This window comes from Varroa destructor, unplaced genomic scaffold (assembly GCF_002443255.2).
Source record: "Varroa destructor unplaced genomic scaffold, Vdes_3.0 BEIS01000006.1, whole genome shotgun sequence".
NCBI classification, from domain to species: domain Eukaryota; kingdom Metazoa; phylum Arthropoda; class Arachnida; order Mesostigmata; family Varroidae; genus Varroa; species Varroa destructor.
Window position 1 is genome coordinate 4,281,483 of NW_019211459.1, and position 18,477 is coordinate 4,299,959.

At 39.0% G+C, this 18,477-nt stretch overlaps 4 protein-coding genes across 7 annotated transcripts in view; 3 read left to right on the forward strand and 1 right to left on the reverse strand.

Annotated features, from left to right (window-relative positions):
• Positions 1–26: 26 nt before the first annotated feature.
• Coprox (oxygen-dependent coproporphyrinogen-III oxidase) lies at positions 27–6,358 on the forward strand. Its single transcript, XM_022809887.2, has 11 exons — positions 27–163; positions 1,512–2,123; positions 2,312–2,375; positions 2,544–2,652; positions 2,883–3,069; positions 3,234–3,378; positions 3,623–3,706; positions 3,982–4,062; positions 4,303–4,407; positions 4,692–4,790; positions 4,964–6,358. The coding sequence occupies exons 2-11, from the start codon at positions 1,979–1,981 to the stop codon at positions 5,085–5,087; spliced, it is 1,143 nt and encodes a 380-aa protein (XP_022665622.1). The 5' UTR covers positions 27–163; positions 1,512–1,978; the 3' UTR covers positions 5,088–6,358.
• A 133-nt stretch (positions 6,359–6,491) lies between these two features.
• LOC147754765 (uncharacterized) lies at positions 6,492–9,815 on the forward strand. 2 transcript variants are annotated; one of them, XM_086992607.1, is made up of 6 exons: positions 6,492–7,630; positions 7,718–7,764; positions 8,121–8,262; positions 8,496–8,560; positions 8,935–9,069; positions 9,376–9,815. In XM_086992607.1, the coding sequence occupies exons 3-6, from the start codon at positions 8,130–8,132 to the stop codon at positions 9,460–9,462; spliced, it is 420 nt and encodes a 139-aa protein (XP_086848733.1). In that variant the 5' UTR covers positions 6,492–7,630; positions 7,718–7,764; positions 8,121–8,129; the 3' UTR covers positions 9,463–9,815. The 2 variants fall into 2 exon arrangements, with proteins under 2 accessions (XP_086848733.1, XP_086848734.1); XM_086992608.1 differs by lacking the exon at positions 7,718–7,764.
• Positions 9,816–10,268: 453 nt separating this feature from the next.
• ecd (ecdysoneless cell cycle regulator) lies at positions 10,269–13,341 on the reverse strand. Its single transcript, XM_022809884.2, has one exon. It carries the CDS (start codon positions 13,097–13,099, stop codon positions 11,087–11,089), a length of 2,013 nt encoding a protein of 670 aa, XP_022665619.1. The 5' UTR covers positions 13,100–13,341; the 3' UTR covers positions 10,269–11,086.
• Positions 13,342–14,851: 1,510 nt separating this feature from the next.
• LOC111252763 (sin3 histone deacetylase corepressor complex component SDS3) overlaps positions 14,852–18,477 on the forward strand; it is a 10,183-nt gene continuing 6,557 nt past the window's right edge. For 2 of the 3 annotated variants that reach the window (XM_086992602.1, XM_022811155.2), the window contains exons 1-2: positions 14,852–16,084; positions 17,878–18,160. Coding sequence is in view for 2 of the 3 variants with exons in the window: in XM_022811155.2 (XP_022666890.1) it covers positions 18,130–18,160 (31 nt within the window). In the remaining variant the exon portion in view is untranslated. The remainder of the gene's footprint in view (positions 16,085–17,877; positions 18,161–18,477) is intronic. The other variant, XM_022811153.2, reaches the window with a different exon arrangement.

Sequence of the window (18,477 nt, forward strand, 5' to 3'; positions counted from 1 at the left end):
AACGTCATTCTCACCAGACAGCAGAACATTTTGGTGGTGTGATGTCCTGCCAACAGGAGCTATGCGGTTTAAACAAACGACAGAGTTTCGACGTGAGCAAAGTTTGGCAATGACGGCTTGCGCTGTATGAGATAACAGCAACAACCGCAGAGGCAGGCTGCGAGTAAGCAAGTTTTGCGTGTATTTTGCAGATCTAGTGTTGACGGTACTTACGCAGGCTTAATATCAGGCCGGCTTTTGTTCTGACTGAACAGCTGGCCACCGTTTTTCGTCAGTGGCGGGAGCAGCATAGCATGTATATAAATAAATAGTACAGCCCGAAGTTTGCATGCGCATGTTACACACTGGTGGTGATATTATTTAAACCACATCATTGGGATGACAATGAGTCGACTTACAAGAACGAAAGGAATAATAATTTCAGTAATAATAATAAGTGGCAATGGTCAACATCTCTGATGACGCCGTCACAACAACTTGTAGCTAACAGCTAGCTATGTGGGCTAAAAGTTCAAATGAGGAGAGCTTTCGGATGTAGGATAATATATTGATGACAATAAAAAAAAAGAAAAAAGCTACACAGATCTAGCAGTTCACAGTAGTATAAAGCGGAAAATGACGCTTAATGTTTACGGTGATTGGTATCAACACATAAATATCATATGGCGAATACGACGACTAGAGTAAACTGGAGGATTGTGCCAGACCAAAAAGTAATGAGTAAACCAACGATGGGCCCCCGTCTAATCGTTAGTTACTCACGATGTCGCTTCTGTTTCTTTTCCATTTGTTGTGTAAATTGTTGGGTGGCTGTCGAAGTTGCCCTGTGAGTAGGCGATAGGAGCCTAGTTACAGCCTAGCTATTATCCCTCACTTTCACGTTGCCACTTTGAGCAGGCGCTACTCTCTGTGATGGTCATGGTAAGCCAGTGAGGCGGGGTCCTCCATCTCTCCAATCTTATACGAAATTCTTATAAATTTCATAAATGGGTAATTCATTTGTAAAATTGGCTACGATTCGTCTACTACTATATGATATTTCATCTTTCAAAGATAAAAGATGGTAATTTTTTACGGTACTTTAAAGAAGGCAGAATATATAGAATCTACAATAATATTTTTTGAAACAGGTCCGAATTTAAAACAAAGAAATTAATAAAGACATGTAGATATTTGATCTAACTAATAAGCTTATAAATCAACTCAATCATGCCAGTGTGGGAATGACACATTTGACACGATCTCAAAAATACAATCACATCTTTTTGGGAAGTCTCTGTACGTTCATAAGGTATTTTTTTCTTGTATCTTTTACAATAGTTCCCGTTATTGTGTTTCACGGTTTCGTCATGTAACTCACACATATAAACATGTGCATTGGCAAACAATGCAAACTGCTTGCACTTATGTGCAGTAGTTGCACTAAATGCGCGCTCTTTACATTCATCGGTCAAAGCCATAGCTTCTAATTAAACCATGGCGACATCTATCTCATTTTCTAACACATATAGATTGCATCAACGAAATCATACGATCGGTGACCAAATACCGTGTTAGACCATAATTCATTACCAGTTCACATCACCCGTGCTCTCCGTCCTGAAGGCCAAGAGTCAGGTGGCAAAGAATATCCGGCGAGGCAGGATTTTACGCGCCACTTCCCCAAACACTGACACACTGCCGACTTCTGTATCGAAGATTTTAGCTGCGCCATGTTGACACCAACAGCTTTGGTTGTAGGGTCTTTCCTAGAGGCAGCATAAATCCTACTACTACAGACAAGCTTGTATGCAACAAGGGCCAGTTACTCGCTAAGCTAAGTGAATACCAAATGATAGCCCATATCAGCTATCAAGCGCTAAAGCTGGCTGCACTGTCGGCACGTGCTTTTTTGAATGCTAACTTGTTCCATCGTGAAGTGTGCATTCGTTGAAAAGTGACAGGAAGTAGGAGTGCAGGAATTAAAATTCAAGAAACCATGTTCCGAGCGGGTCGTACTGTTTGGCGATTTGTCTACCTCTGCAGTTGTGCTCGTCGTGTTAGTGGAGGTGTTGTAGTCGCAGCGGCTACAGGCGGTGCCATGGTGTATAAAATTTTGTGCGAATCGCCAGTGAAACTCAGAGGTGAGTTTCCTACCCAAGATTTAAGTTGACATTTATTTAACGAGAGGTTGCATAGTCGTTGATAAGCGGAATCAGTGAAATTGTAAATACAAATAACACTGTTCGAAACGATAGAGAGGTGATGGATTTATTTTGATTAAAGAACTAGAGTAACCGTACTATGTCCTTGCTTTGCATTTTGATTCCAGAGGCGCTCGACACGTCAAGCTTTCTAGCCAAAACTATAACACCACTCAAAGAATTGCAAGCACGGTATGCAAAATATATTCTTTTTGCTTTTGTTTGTTGTTTCTGTGTGGGATTGCATATGTTATAACATTCGCGCGAGGCTTAACTCGACAGAATATACACAATGCCAATAACGTGTGATTTATTTTTTTAATGAATAAGTAAATAAAGAAGGTATTATTATTGTTCTAGATCCGATGCAATTCCAACAAAAATGGAACTGATGATAATGGACGTTCAAAGCGACCTCGTTAACAAGTTACAGAAAATCGAAGCACAGTACTCAGATGCGAAATTTCGGGTAGGTGTTTTTGGGGAGTTATATGACAAACTTGTCAAAACGAGTTGGATCGGGAACGAGTTTATTGGTTTCACTTTGGACTCGTGTGCCATAGTGATATTAGGCATAGTAGTAATGCTTATATTATTATTTTGCCGTAAAGCTAAAATGGTAGACCTTGAATGTTGAGAAAATTACACTTGATATTATTCATGATACGATCAATAATCTTTCGCTATAAACTGTAATAGATTGATCGGTGGGAACGCCAAGAGGGCGGAGGTGGAATCGCCTGCGTCTTACAGGATGGCAAAGTGTTTGAAAAGGCTGGAGTAAACGTATCTGTTGTTCAGGGCGCACTTCCACCCGAAGCTTTGCAGCACATGAAAGCACGCGGAAAGGATTTTGGAGAACCACCATTTGAGTTCAAAGCCATGGGTAAGCAGCGACCGAAAGAAACGACTGTCGAGCCACTGAAACATTAAGAAGCCTCAACTTACCAGCCGAATTCTTTACTGCTTCCTATCTTGCAGATTGCGTTATTTTAACAAGGCTACCTTGATATTACATTCCTACTAATTTCAACATATGATGATCATCAGGTATTTCCTCGGTAATCCACCCACGAAACCCAAATGTGCCAACGGTTCACTTCAACTATCGTTACTTCGAAGTCACAGATATCCGTGGACGCTTAACATGGTGGTTCGGTGGCGGTTCCGATCTTACACCCTACTACCTAAATCGGTACGTCCTAGTCACGCACTGAAACAGTCCATTAGTCCACGGTCGACAATTGTATGCCAGACACTATATGACATATGTGGGCCATGGCAGGCGCCAATGAATGAGCTGGACAGATGGGCAGGACGACACATTGTGGTTACATTATTATGTCCTATTTAGAAACTTACTGTAGTACATGGTTTATCAGCTGACGCTACTCACCATATCACCAAAAAAAAAAATAATTGGTTGTATCGTTTTGCAGGGATGATGTTCGACATTTCCATCAAACGCTGAAGAACGCTTGTGGTCGGCACTCACCAAGATACTACTCTGAGTTTAAGAAATGGTATGGTTGGAACACAGTGAGCCCATAAAAACGTACATTTTTAGTACGACATTAGGCAAAGCAACTCTACCTATGACCTATGATGTACTATTAGGTAGAAGTAGAGAAATCGTAAAAAATATGTTTTTGATATATCAGCTTTTGATATTCATCCGTTCATTTTCTGTCCATATATCGTTCCGCAGTTTACGTTTTTAATTATATAAAAAGAATCATAGAACGTACACCTTAATTTTATCGTTTTCTATACATTTTCTAATATTTTCTCTCCAAAGGTGCGATAACTACTTCTACATTAAGCATCGCGGATTTGCACGAGGCGTTGGCGGAATCTTTTTTGACGATTTAGTGGACAAGTACGTGAGACAAAAGACACAATAGGAGTGTGTTCGCATAATAATGTTCGCATTATAATAGAGCTTAGCTCTGATTAAAAAGTAATCTCGTAGTCTATACATCTAGATCAGAGTCAGTCAGTGTTCAGCATTAAAGTATTGTTACGTTTTCTCTATGTAAAATGTGTAATAAAATCTGGTGTGCAAATTAATAAAAATCTGCCGTTGTATTTGACTATATAACCATTTTAATTTATTTAGAAAACCGGAAAATATCTTCAAGTTTGTGGAGGAGTGCGCAAGAAGCGTCAGTCCGTCGTATATTCCGCTTGTACTTAAGAACAAAGACAAAGGCTACGGATACAGGTAAATGAAGTTCCTGATAACAATGCTATGCGTATAATGAAACAGATTTACGGAATAATTTCATGCTTAGCGTTGCGGTCTGCGCCCATTGTAACGCTCTGGAACTAATATGGCTGAAAATAGTAGCTTAAAGGTAAATAACCACCTTTTTTATTACATTAAATATAGGACACCGAAAGACTAACGAAACACTTCGTTTTTCGACAATGCAAAAAACCGCATTATGAAAAATATCGCATTTGGTCTGAATGAAGGTAACTAATAATATGTTTATTCCTTTACAGAGAGCGTGACTGGCAGCTTGTACGGCGAGGCCATTATGCCGAATTTAACTTGGTGTATGATCGTGGTACTAAATTTGGCCTCTTTACCCCAGGAGCAAGGTATGTTGATAACTGTGTTATGTAAACGGCATACATGCATGGATAGTGGAGTTATAAAAATTTGTACTTACTACTAATAAAATTTAAACAAAATTTGCCACGTGGTTATCGTAACATTCTGCTATCGGTCAGATATCTAATAACAGATATGCATTTTTTATTTATTCAAATAGGTACGAAGCAATTTTGATGTCGCTGCCGCTGAACGCACGTTGGTATTACGAGCACGAACCGGAGCCAGGCAGCGAGGAAAGCATTCTGCTAGAAACCCTAAAAAAACCTATTGATTGGGTGTAGACTGGACTTCTAACAAACCTATTTTATTATTAGCAAACAAGCTAATGTACATTGCAAAATTCATGTCCAACGAGGCTGCATGGATTAGTATATTTTAATTGAGAAATGTGACAATATCTTACCAAGATATTATATATATATATAAAATCGCTAAATATGCTATTGCGGCATTGGTGTCGCAGCAACCAATAATTGTTATTGTTATTATAATATACAATTATTATTAGTATGAACCTTTTATTGACTAACAATGCGTAGGAAACACGGCAGGGGTAACAACCTAGCAAGGATAGCACATTGAATTACAGAAAGAAAATGCGGCGGAAAGTAATTTACAATTTACTTTTCAAATGCTAAGCATTGCCAAAGTAGTTGTGCTTTTACTCAAGTACAGACAAGCAAAACTTGCGAATGATCCTTGCTTACAGCGAAGCTGTATTGACTCTTCAAAAATCATCTTCCATATGCTTAAGCAATGATCGAGAGCAGATATGGTAATCAAAACTATAATGATGTGAACGATCATTATCATCCCAGTATCTACAACGTACACTTCTGTACGTTGTAGATACTGGGATAATAAAACGTTGACAGTGCTTACATAAGTATGTTCGGTTTACAATAATATTTTTACATTGTAATTTTAGAGTCTGTTCTAATAATGTGACTCTGTTGGATATATGCAAAGTAAGTGACTAATTACTGTTTAGTCATTAAAGGAAACTGCAAAACCACTAAGTCTTGTGCAAATTATTATGTGAAAATCTATTCTAATATTTTTACATTTTTTACTATCTAAATCTCAAGGTAAAGTACGTAGGATCTACGTAACTACATTAGAATGCTGAAAAAGATTAATGATAAGATTCGATAGAGTATTTCATCTCTTAATTGTGGGTCGCTAAAGTTCAATAAAGACACTGTTATGTTTTTTTTCTCTAAGAAAGTTATGTCTAAATAGTGTTTGCTACATATGGCGTGCCCATTCTCCATCATATATGAAAGCATCGAAAACCGCCAAGATCCTAGATGTAAACCTTTCAAAAAGAAAACTATAGACAAAGTTTTACGACCGCAGAACAAGTAACTCCTGGCTTCAAACGCTATGGCAGAATATAAATAGAGAGAACGCGGTTGAAATTACAACGGACAGCACTGTGAAGAACACTAAGTTACCAGTTGTAACCTATGTTTTAGTAAACACGCACAATCCATATACTCGAGTTATGTGAGTGACATGTAAAAATAAATGGGACCACCTTCTGAAAGGATTGGGATCTTTGAACTTGAATCCTTTAGCTAAATAGATATTGTCGATATAGCCGAAAAATAGCCGAAATGGCTTTAATTAAATATATGCCATATATGTTTCTCTAGCTGTTAGCGTCGGACTAGTTTATCACTAGCGAGCGACCTTTCTCTATAATTAACATTTATAATATTTCGTTTTCCGAGAGCTAAACAATTTACCCAAAGAACACAAATTACAGAAAGACAACAATATTCATTTAAAGAACGCAATAAGGCAAATTAACAAGATCTTATTCTCCTACTATTAAATACAATAATTTATAGCAATACCTTAAATGTTGTAATAATTCACAATGATTTAGGAAACGTATTAGTAACATTATTCTGCTGCTGCTGATTTCAATAGCGTTGCTTATACTCGTCATTTTCAGTATCCTTTTGACGTTCTGCAAAACTTTGTATATACCGATTGTTTTAAGACCTTCATTTAGAACATGCTAAATGATGTTGTATGACTCGCCCAAATGTTGTTGTTGGAGGTGTTCAGGCTTCTTACGATACATTTCCAGCAACTGCTTTAAGGACCTTCCTAATCCGTGTTATTTTTCCTATCCATCGATGCATCATATATCTATCCTTCTTTTACAAAAATTTTTCAGTGGATAGTGTATAGCAATTTCAGGTGGTGTCAAGTCTCAATTGTTAAATACATTATACTTTCGCAAACATTTGTTTAAAGGACAATGATTCGTCGTAACTAAACTACGTTAGGTTTATTCTCCGGCTCATGTCTGTTATAGAATGATAATTTACAATTGGAAACCAGACCTGCAGTGATAATTTCGTTATTAGACGAAAATTTTAAAAGTGATTCCCGAATATATTGATGACGCTCTATACAAGACATAAAAAAATTAGGTTATCGATATGTAACACGTTAATTGCAAAGACAAACAACATCAAATATAGCTAACCGCCAGCACAAATATTATGTGGATATTCCCTGTGCGCCATTCTGTCTTCGCTTTCTTAATTACTAGGTCATGGTCCAGTTCACCGTGAAGCCCTATATATGAAGTCTCAATATTCGTCTCCCTCGATTTGTCAAGTGCGGCGTTTCAAATGAGTATCCGATTGCCACAAAAGCGTGGTCAGTATTACCAACCATTTCTGTAAACCTGCAGGATAGACAGGATACGGCGAAGTTGCAGGCACACGTTTCACAGGCACACGTTTCACAGATACCCGCGCGCGCTTTGGATATAACACTAAGAAGTAACGGTAGAGCGGAGGTAATATTTTGACCAAATTCTGCTGTTTTTGACTACCTAAATTTTGATAATTTAATCAAAAATTAAGAACTTATCGTTTACCTACAGGTGCTGCTGCTGCCTTTAATACGGAACGACGTTTCTGAAAAATTTCGGTAAGGTCATGAAAAAAAACGCCGTTTTCTAAAAAAACGACTGATCCGAACGTCAAGAGATAACATCATCAAATGGCACATGGATGCAATCACTGAGCTGGTTTTGAGCCACATCTTACTATTCGTAGAAGAGCGTGCTGACGTCGACCAGACTGTAACAAATATATTTTAGGGCTATAAATATCGAATTGGCATTACCGTTGTGCGGAGGACAATGACTATATCGTTTTATGGACACCAAGATGCTAGTTTTTTGAGTCCTTTTAGGTGTCAATTGAAGGTAGCTGTTATCGTCTGGTACTTCATGCCTTTTAAGCACCAAAGCGCTAAATTGGAGTCATGCATTTTTTTTGCAGGAAATTGCTATGATGTTTTCCAATCCAGTGTCATCAATTCATTATAGCCATCTGTTAATGATATTTGGCATTTTATTCACCACTGAAGGCCAATTAGACCGCACCACCACAAGACAAAGCTTAGTTACGCTGAACCCATGCAGTACGTGCTTTCTTCCTTATCCAACGTTGAGCAGTTATCGATAATAAAGCATCACAGACTTGTTCACGGTCGCTTTTTACACTTTGCAACCTTACGAGTCGCTTAGTTTTTATATCAAATTTCTCATTATTATAAATGGCCTCATCTTTAAAGTTTTGAATCACCTCAAGGATATTGTGTACAAACCTGACAGATGATTGCAAATATATATGCTTGTTTGCCTCCTATTACAGAATACTACAACCCAAGATACTCATACGCGATCATAAATTGCGTCTGGCGTGACCTTCCCTCCAACGTAAGCCACACTTAATAATATGCCTCGCATGTGAAAATTCAATAGATAGATACTTTCACTTATCAATTCAATATTTTTTCATTTCGTACCATTTCCGTTTCCATTTCATATATGTTGCTCGTGTTAAATAATGGCGTTATTTTTCCCTTGTCCACAGTTTATTCGATTCCAGCACTCTTAATCAGAGCTGTGGTGAGGGAAAATGAAACAGCAGCTATTGATCGCATACAAAGACTACATCCATTTCATGACCGATAAATCTCTTAGAATGGAAATTAAATCACCGTCCCTGAAATTATAATCAGTTATTACTCAACAACAAAAATAATAAATCAACAATTATCACCCTTTTGTTACGATTTCACCTTTTGCAGATGTTGGAGCGATACAATACTCGTTTTAAAGAACTCGTGCAACTGGATGACGATGGAGTATTTAAGTTACTTTGTCAATCTACTGACCAGCGTGGGGATCTTATCCTTGAAGCGTTTGCTAATGAGTATACTAAGGTTCGTTTTCGCTTTTATTCAGAAAAAAGTTTTATTTTCAGACAAAAGTAACTATTGTGTCAAAACGTTTAAAACATACATCGCTAATCTACGATTATCAAGTTAATGATGATTACTTAATTAGTTTTTGAATAATCTAATTTAGATACATAAGGCTGGACATATTATGACTATTAACATTGTTTAGACGTTACCAATTTCATATGCAAATAGTGAAACAACTGCACAACAAGTCTATAACAAGCTGTGTCGTCATAAATCTTGAATGGTCTTGACTATTTACGCTTTTTTCTGTTTACGCTTTAGGAAAATGAAAAGTTGTTGTTCCTCAATGTTGTTGGCGCCTGTCATACAGAGGTTATGAATGAATTGCATCAGGTTGGGTCTGATTAAATACGAACTATTATGAGGTCCCAGGCAACGATTATATCAAGTTTATCTTCGAATAAAAATCTGATGGACTCCTGCCATATTCCAAGGCCATCTAGTTCAACTCTAGAGGACAAAAAATGCTGTCTATTCGCCAGAAGGAAACGTCTAATGGGTTTCGATAGATTTTACGAACTGCTCAAATCATCTGGGATTGAGCGATTTCCGTTGAACAATCGTGACCCTTTATGTCAATTGTACTAAGCTCTGAAAGATCAACTAAAGAGCCGTTTATGAATAATACGTATATGCGCATTGATTTTGTAATACATTTATATTTTTAATAAAAATGTGTATTCGGCACAGTTTTTCAAAAAGTTTGACTTTCTTGCCAACTACAAAAGCGACAGTCGCTGTATCAAAGATGTAAAATTCTCATCTAGATTTGCAGAACTTTTTAGCAATATGCCTACTGACATTTCAAGCTAATCAGTCATCGTTGGAACACTCAATATCACAAATTCGCCTCACGCAATGTAAAACAAGTTTTTATTGTGTTTACAGTCTAGGATACCTATGACATATCATATAATCGACAGCTTGTATCAAATAATCAGCAAGCTATATGCTACTTAAATCATTAAAACTACAACGAAGATTTGAATGAGACACAGGAATTCCTGATCGTCATTAGATTAACATATGTGTAATGGAAGAAAATGTCTGGAACAGATACAAATTTAGTCATATTTAGGATCCAATTTTTTGAATTGCAACCAAATGCATAAAATATACTTTCAACCCATATGACTCAAAAAAAAAACTCGTCGTCATTCAAAGACGATGTTTAACATCTTTATTTTTCTATTTAGTGTTTGCTTATTTCTCAGATACAGTCTGTAATAAGACAACATGTGTATTTGATTAATCATTTTTGTGCTAACAATAACAATACGGCGAACATGACTACTAAGTGGCGTCACACTAGGAGATCGATCATCTTCTCGTCAACTATATTTTGAATATGAAGAATAGAGCAAACAATTAGTCAGAATGTGAAAGCATTTATGCTTCCGCTCCCTTTCTTTAATAACTATTTTTAGAGTTTTTAAATAATAATTTACAAGAAGAAAGGTGTTGAGCCTAATGTTCAGGTTGTACTGCTCGAACACGTTTTTACTCATATTTGTTGCGTTTCTGCTATGATGGAATGCTAAAAAATACCACCTGATCGACAATAATTGACGCTTTCGTTAGACTGACAATGGGTAGTTTTGTGTAAATCGAAACAGATGATGTTGGGAGTTCATTGTACTTTCACATTGTAAGTTCCTCGTACAATAACGCGTACGAATGCTTTTAGCCCTTTATCAAAACTAAATTACACGCTGTTCCGTGCATTTGGATGAAACAGCTTGACACCAAAAGCCATTTTTGAGAATATATTGTATTTGTTTGTTATTTTTCTCCTAAACTCTTTTATAGATGAATACGACAAACAAGAGCTTAAAATTTTAGGACACCTATAAAGTCTCAACACCAGCAAACCCATCCGAGTTATTAACCGAATTATCAGAATAGTTGTGTGCTCAATCTTGACAAGGAAAAACTGCTGTAACGGCCAGACTAGCAACTCCGTAGTTCAGGCTTATGGATTCACCGGCTCAGGATCGTCATCACTATCCAAATTGGGTGGTATGTGGACTCCCATCGAATGCAAAAGGTTTTGCGCGGGGCCCGGATTTCCGCGAGCGGCAGAGGTTGATTTTAGAATGTTCTTTAGAGCTGTTAATGGAATGTCCACAGCGGGTACATCATCGTCCCAGTTCTCCAGAGCAGCACGCGGCGCCACTCGCTCAAAACTCTGTCCCACTTTCGTTCCACTGAGCTCTTTATCCATGAGCGACATGTACTGCTGCATGTCTCGAGCAAGACCCTCACTCACATCTTCGCCATAACTACTCATTGAGCTCGAGTCGTCATCGGACTCTGACGGTATTTTGAAATCGAGCACAGCGCTCAAAAGGTTTGTCATGTCATCGATTCCCACGGCGGTTGCTTCGTCCTTCTTTATTGGAACACCATGTCCGGATTGTGTTCCATTGTTGCTTGTTAAGTTGCTCAGCCCTGAGGCAGCAGTACCGGCTATGAGGCCGCCCTTTTTGCGACGCTTCGTTTTGTCCTTACTCTTGGGGCGCCGGCGTCGTGAGCTTGAGGATGCCGTTTTTGCCACTGGCGCCGTGGCACCGTCGAAATTTGAAACATGTTTCATAAAGTCTTCAAGTCCCTGCGTTATCTGCTGGGTGAGTGACTCTTCGTGATAGGCCTCTTGTAGTCCTCGACTAGGAGCGCCTTGCGTGTACTGCGCGAGAAGCTTATTGAGCTCAGCATCATCCAGTTCAAGCCAATGTTCGCTATCTGGCGGAGTAAGATCTTTCTCTTCTTCGATAAGTCCAGCCATATCGGGTTGGAGAGCCTTGACGCGCTCTAGAATATCAGGCATCGGTTGATGACTAGTCTCCGGATCCTCCCCATCGTTATCCTGTTGTAGAAAGTAGCCCTTAGCTTTATCATATAATTCCTTATACTTTTCTGAGCATTCAAGGTTTCCCTGAAAGTAGTTTCGTTCCTTGAGACGACGAATGTAATAGAGGAAGCGCGTATTCGTATCGATTGACGTCTTTTTTTCTTCAAGAGCGACGCAAAGAATTTCCAGACCACAGGCAAGTTTCATGCCAAGGTCGGCTTCAATAAACTCGGGACTGTTGCGGTTAGTTCGGGCTCCTGGTATTTTCCAACCCGTCAATGGATTTGGGACACACCGCTCATGACGCAATTGTCCATAATTAAAGCGTGTCAAAAGCAATGATCGGCGTACGAGGACCTCTGGTGGAAAATGTTTCATGGCGCGAAGTGCTCGATCGTCAAGAGGTGTGCGAAGGGCAAACGCCCGCGCAGCGTCAGCGACGAGAGATGGATCTTCACGCAGAAGAGCTGCGGCTCTCACCGGGAGGGCAACGGTGGCTCGGTGCAATTTTGTCGCGCGCATCATCTTGACACTCTCAAAGTCCTTGGTCTTGCCGCGAATGGCCTGCTGTATGGCAGCTGATGCGACACTTTGTGCCGGAGTGGCTCGCACAAAGGAAACGGCACGTTTAACTGTCAAGTCAGCCTCAGGGATGGCACTTTCTGGTACAATATGCACAACACCTCGATGCAAATATACTCGATTATCACCATTTTCCGGTGTTAACCAACGCGGAAGCACGTTGGCCGCTTCGATTAGAAATATATTCCCATCTTCATCATCTACCTGAACAACGAGGTCGCTGTCGTCGCGGGTCAACTCGAAGAACAGATGTGCCACAAACCACTCATCATCTACATTCTCGCCGTAAAATACGCTGCCTGCAAGATGCGGCTCGAGTCCAGGTTCAGTCGCTGAATCAACAACTTTCAGGTTAAACCGTTCTACATGCCACATATAATCAGCAACCCGTACACGGACCTTGTCCTCAATGGCGGCCAAACGTCGGTCCAGAATAGCCCTTGGTCCCAGGGCACTGCCTTTGGAATCAGAAATAATGCCAGCGTTTTCTCCCAATGAACAAAACACCCGGTAGCGTACTGTATCCTCTGCGCTATGTACGGCTTGTGCCATTGTTAATAGCGAGGCGATGAAGCAACTGTCTTTATATATAGAATGATGCAATTAGTATTAATTTGCCCTAGCTATGACGTTTACGCTGATATACAGCAAGCACAAGCTTCTGTTGTAAAATACCCCACAATAGTTAAAGATCAAATAGTTTTATTCATCGGACAAAACGTCTTTTTTGCCGGTCATGTCCGAACGTCAATATGGTGAAAGAATTCCTTGCTCCTTCGAATACTCGGGTGGCGCCATGTTTGTTTTGAACATAGAGCCCCACTTTCTGAGGAGCGCGCCGGTATTTAAGCTTACCCACTGTATTTTTGTAACTCAGAACAGGCTTCTGAGTAAGTTCCATATCTAATTGTTCAGTAGGTACATTAAACGACTCAAGAAAGTGCTTCTAGAGAATGAAGAGCAGAAGCACATACTCACGACCGAATTTTCGAAAACTTTTGAAGACATCCTATGACAATAGCGTTGCCATCGCGCTTTTATATCACCACATTTTTTTTTTTATATATAGTTTACTGATTGTTCCGCGACCGAAGTATCAGTAAAAATCTTCTAGGAAAACCATAGACATCCTTTTATTTTATGTACATACATTTTTCTTGGATTGCTATATAAATATTATTGATTTTTTTTTTATATTGATATTTTGTGATAAAATGTACGATATTTTTAGTTACCTCATTTAGTAATACAATGACATCCTGGAAATTGAGTATGCGTGGTCATTCGGCCTCAGGTGCTACATGTGCTGCATCTTATTAAATGTATCTTAATTTGAAAACTTGTTACCTTCAGACAGCCCGATAGGCGTCTGTGAAAAATGTTTGGGATCAATTGCACAATAAGGTCCATTCTTATGAGTTCTTTTGGGCTGAGGCAGAACTGACGACCTATTGTTAAGAGGTTACGTATGAATTAAACAGGTAGTACTAAAATCAAATGAACCCGAATAGCCCGGTTTTTTCCGCCAATCAAATTCTAAGGCCAAAATCAGAGTCAATGACATGCTTAAAAAAGAACCCACAGTGATATCACGTAAAAGTCAACCTATTAGTTTCTATGTAGCTGTGAAAAAAAATTGTAAGACTTTTTCGTGTTAAACCAAATGCTTTGAACCTTTTCCATTATATGATTAAAATCATATTTTTGCGGTTACGAATCTGTACCTTGAGCAATTCAATCTGCATAAAATCTGAGCAATCTCATACCACACCCCTCGATCGCTTTCGATCCTTTAAGGATGAAGTTCAATCAAACTAAATAGAAACGCCATATACATATATCTCTATGCTTTGAGTTTTACGTCTGGTATCACCATTAAGCATTCCATCATACAGACAGCTAACTCTTGCCAGCACAAAACCATGTCTGTCTATACCCGGTTCAAGCCTGCACCACACACCACTACCACATGTATACATTTACGTGCAACATTCTAGGTCGCATATTAATTGTATTATGGGTGTTCCCTCTATCCTTAACCAAACTTCGTTCTTTTCTGTGTATTATAATCATATATCTAATACTTCCATCCAAAACTTTCAAGCATCTTGCTTCGCTTACCTTCCATCTAAAGCATCTTTATTGAATTTCACTCCCTTTCTAAGGTTGATTTGCCGTCAACGTTTGCATCTCGCAACTAAAATAAAATTTAACTGTATTTTGAAACCTGGCGGGTCCGCGTTCGTCAGGCCGACCCACTCTTATCGTCAACTCGTTGCGCGCGCAGCCTTCCGGTGGGCAAGAGATAGCCCGCATCCCAACCCACAGCCGAGCGACAGAATTGATGCCGTAGTACTGCGTGTTTATTTACGTTTTTGCTTTCATGTGCTACGGCCACTACGAATATTTATCCGGTTTAATGGAAGTTAATAATGCAGCGAGAGCAGTAGAGGTTTTAAGTAGCAGCAGCTTTCTACGGCGGTCCTTTAGCTGACATTGATTGTGATTACCTGCGGTGCTGGATGCAGCGCTGACAGTGGAGGTTCTATCCGTGGCCTACATGAAACGAAGCTGTAGTAAAGGCCATACGATAGTTTTCTCTGTCCACCTCTTTGATTAAAGAACAGTATTCCTAACAACTTCATCTGCGCATGAGGAGACCGGTTTATCCAACCAAAATTAGGAGTTGAGATACCGCTAGTTCGACCACTGATACTACGTTTAATCGCAAGAACCGAAACAACAACAAGAGCAAATGGAATCACCGGCTAGCAGTTTGAAGCTATGGAATTAAACAAACACGTAATCGGTATGAAGACCCTAGTAGGGAAATCAGCGCCTTTTGATTTGTTCAGTGCTTTTAGTCATTTCTTATAAACCTATTGCTACTTTTTGTATATATATATAAGCTGATTGTGCTTTCTCATCCGAAATGGCTGGAGGACAACAGGTAGGCAAAAGTGTTTTTGAAAATATCTACATTTATTGAAGCGCACTGTTGTCGCTTCATGGTTATTACCCAAGCACTCTGGAGTCATCAACCGACGCGGAATTTCACCGAGTCTCACTACTTTTTCTGTCCTTGAGCGTGGCTATTCTAGCCCCGACGCGTTATTATCTGGACGCCGTATTGCCTGAACTTTGCGCTAGAACGGCGAGCCGGTGCGCAGACCGCCGCAAGCTGTGATTGCAATTGAAATAGTAGAAAGCTAGGCGATTCAGACTAGTAGTGGCCATCTGCTCATAGCTAGTGATTTTTTGGTTCTCACAATAAATTAGTAGCTCAGACTGGCCTTAGACTTCGTCCTGGCGAAGTCAATTTATCACAGCGAGCAGTGCATGAGCACCATCTTCATTACGATAAGAACCTGGTGTTTACAATATCTTCACCTCATTGGTATCAAGCGGAAAGGTGCTCCGCTTCCGATAGAATGTATATACACGAAAAGATCCGACCTCGCAGGCGGGTGACCACATCTCACAACGAGTGCGAAGACTCGACTGCGGAGGACCGTGACGAACGGGAAACTGACGAAGGTAAGTGGGAACGTTACGTATCTATGTATGATTGAGCACAGTATACGAAAACGCATTAAGAAGCCTTCAGGAGTATATAATACAGCTTTGAAGCTCTAACAAGCAGTTTCTATGTGCATGGAATATTTAATATATTAATTAAGACAATATTCCCAATGAAGTATTTGTATTCGAAGGTCGATACTGTGCAATCGTCTGTTTAGAATAATGATCTGTGTAGAAGAAAGATGAAAATAAGCACAAATGTTGCTAACCTTTGCAGAAATAAGAGATCGAAGTGGCCTGTATATTAAAGTGCTCAGCGTGATTCAATACTCAACAGATTTAAGGGCATTGTATATCACGTTGCTAATGTTTATAAAGTATATTCATAAACGTTGACAATCAGTAGCCCTATAATTTTTTATGTTTTTTTAAAGTATTGCTCAAATTTTAAGTGATGTATAGTTCTTCCGCGTTTTGGCCTGTGTTGCCTGTTCTTTCTCTAAGTAAACAAAAGTTTGCCAGCCACAACCCACTGTAGGCCCACCAATGCGTAACGACACCAAAGGCTGCCAGACCTACCTTTTAAGTCGATAAGTAATTCAGCAAGTGGTAGGTTTGCACCTAAATACACCATTGATTCACATACGTATCAAATCAGGAAGAGTCCTGTAGTACTCCCTAAACGATCAGTAAACGTGCTTAACGAGACAAAACTCCTATGAATAAAAAACTTCATACAAGCCTGTTTTCGTCATGTTTCATCAACGGCCGTGTTGGTTGCAGCGACTGAAAATTATCTCAAATAATACAAAACGTTCCTGGCTTATTGTTTAAAACGTCAGCTAAGCGACTCTGCACATATTGGAACTGATTATTTTTCTCATCTATAAGAGTGAAGATGTTCGTAAATAATATTTCTTCAGTTGTAGAAGAGATGCAGTCAGATTACACTGTCAAAGAAGCTGGAGCCAATTTTCATAGTGAAGTATGAGTTACTCATAGTTCACAATATCACGCGAATTTGCTTTCGCTGTCTCTATTTATAGAGTATGTTAGACGAATCGATCTAAAAACGAAATCGTATGTTTTACATTGCTTGTTTTTTAATGCAGCCTGGCAATGATGTTAGCTATGACTTTTTGAAAGCCGCCGACTTTTGTTTGTGTTTATCACAGGTAACTACAGATATATTTGCTAGTGAAGGTGTACCTCTAGAGGTAAAAATTTCTCTAATCTATCTAATATATAGAGTTTCAGGTGCCGGAATACAATTGGACAATAATAATAATATGATTGTATACTTTATTTAGTCTAGTGATAGGGCTGGAACACAGTTACAGCCCAGAAATGATCGTTGCATTCTTTGCTTGCATTTGTTACATTTTTCACATAAATTTGCGATATATTATTGCGGAGTTTATATTCACCTTTCCCCTCAAAATGGCTATTCGGTACCAATATTTTTCCAAATTTGAGTTAACCCGGATCTTTTATGTTTTTACGCAAAAAAGACAAATCTCTAATTACTCCAATAGTTTGCTGTCTTCGCATTCCAGTGCACAAAATCTTCTAACTGCGCTTTAAGTACGGATAAATTTGTTTTTCTGCTTTTGGTAGTGTCAAATTTAGAGAACATCAAATAGTCTGAACGCACCGTTTACTCTTGAAACGTACGCGCCTTATAAACAAAAGTATTCTTTCGACATTTCTCACACTAGAATATTATCTTCATGTATATTTTTAAAATTCCTTGATCTCTAGCTCATCTTAATATCTAAGAGCTTTAACGTCTATGAAATCCAACGCAGTTCGCCGGGCGCTGTGTGAACATCTGTTCCGGCAACAGCTGGGAACAGGCGCACTCAAATGATGATCTTTGCTTGCTCTGGCCATTTCCTGGGTGGAAAGAACAATTATGAAGAGCGCACAAAAGCAGTGGTCGTTTGCGTAACCCATTCAGAATACTGGCGGCATCGGTAGTAACCTTAAACATCTTCGAGCTCTGCTTATACCTTGTTGAAGAGAGTAAAACGGGGTCTCTGCAACGAAGAGTCGAGAAAATGTTGTTGATGAAAGCATTTAGTTGCTCACGTAAGTGTGGATCTAAAGACAAAGCCAAATTGTAATAACCCAATAAAATAATTATACGGTTCAAAAATCGATTAACTTACATAGAAGGATGCAGAAATCGGCTATATATGTATACATATATTTAAAACTGCGGACGGTGTTTCAGCATATCGGTTACCAAGCAATTTTATATTTGACCTAAAAACCTTATTAGTCATAATTTCCGAAACATATTTTTGTTAAGCTATTTGCGTTGTTGAGTTTTCAATGCCACCCCGTTATCGATAGATTTAATGAATTTAATTTTAAGACATTTTTTAATAATAGTAGAATACTTT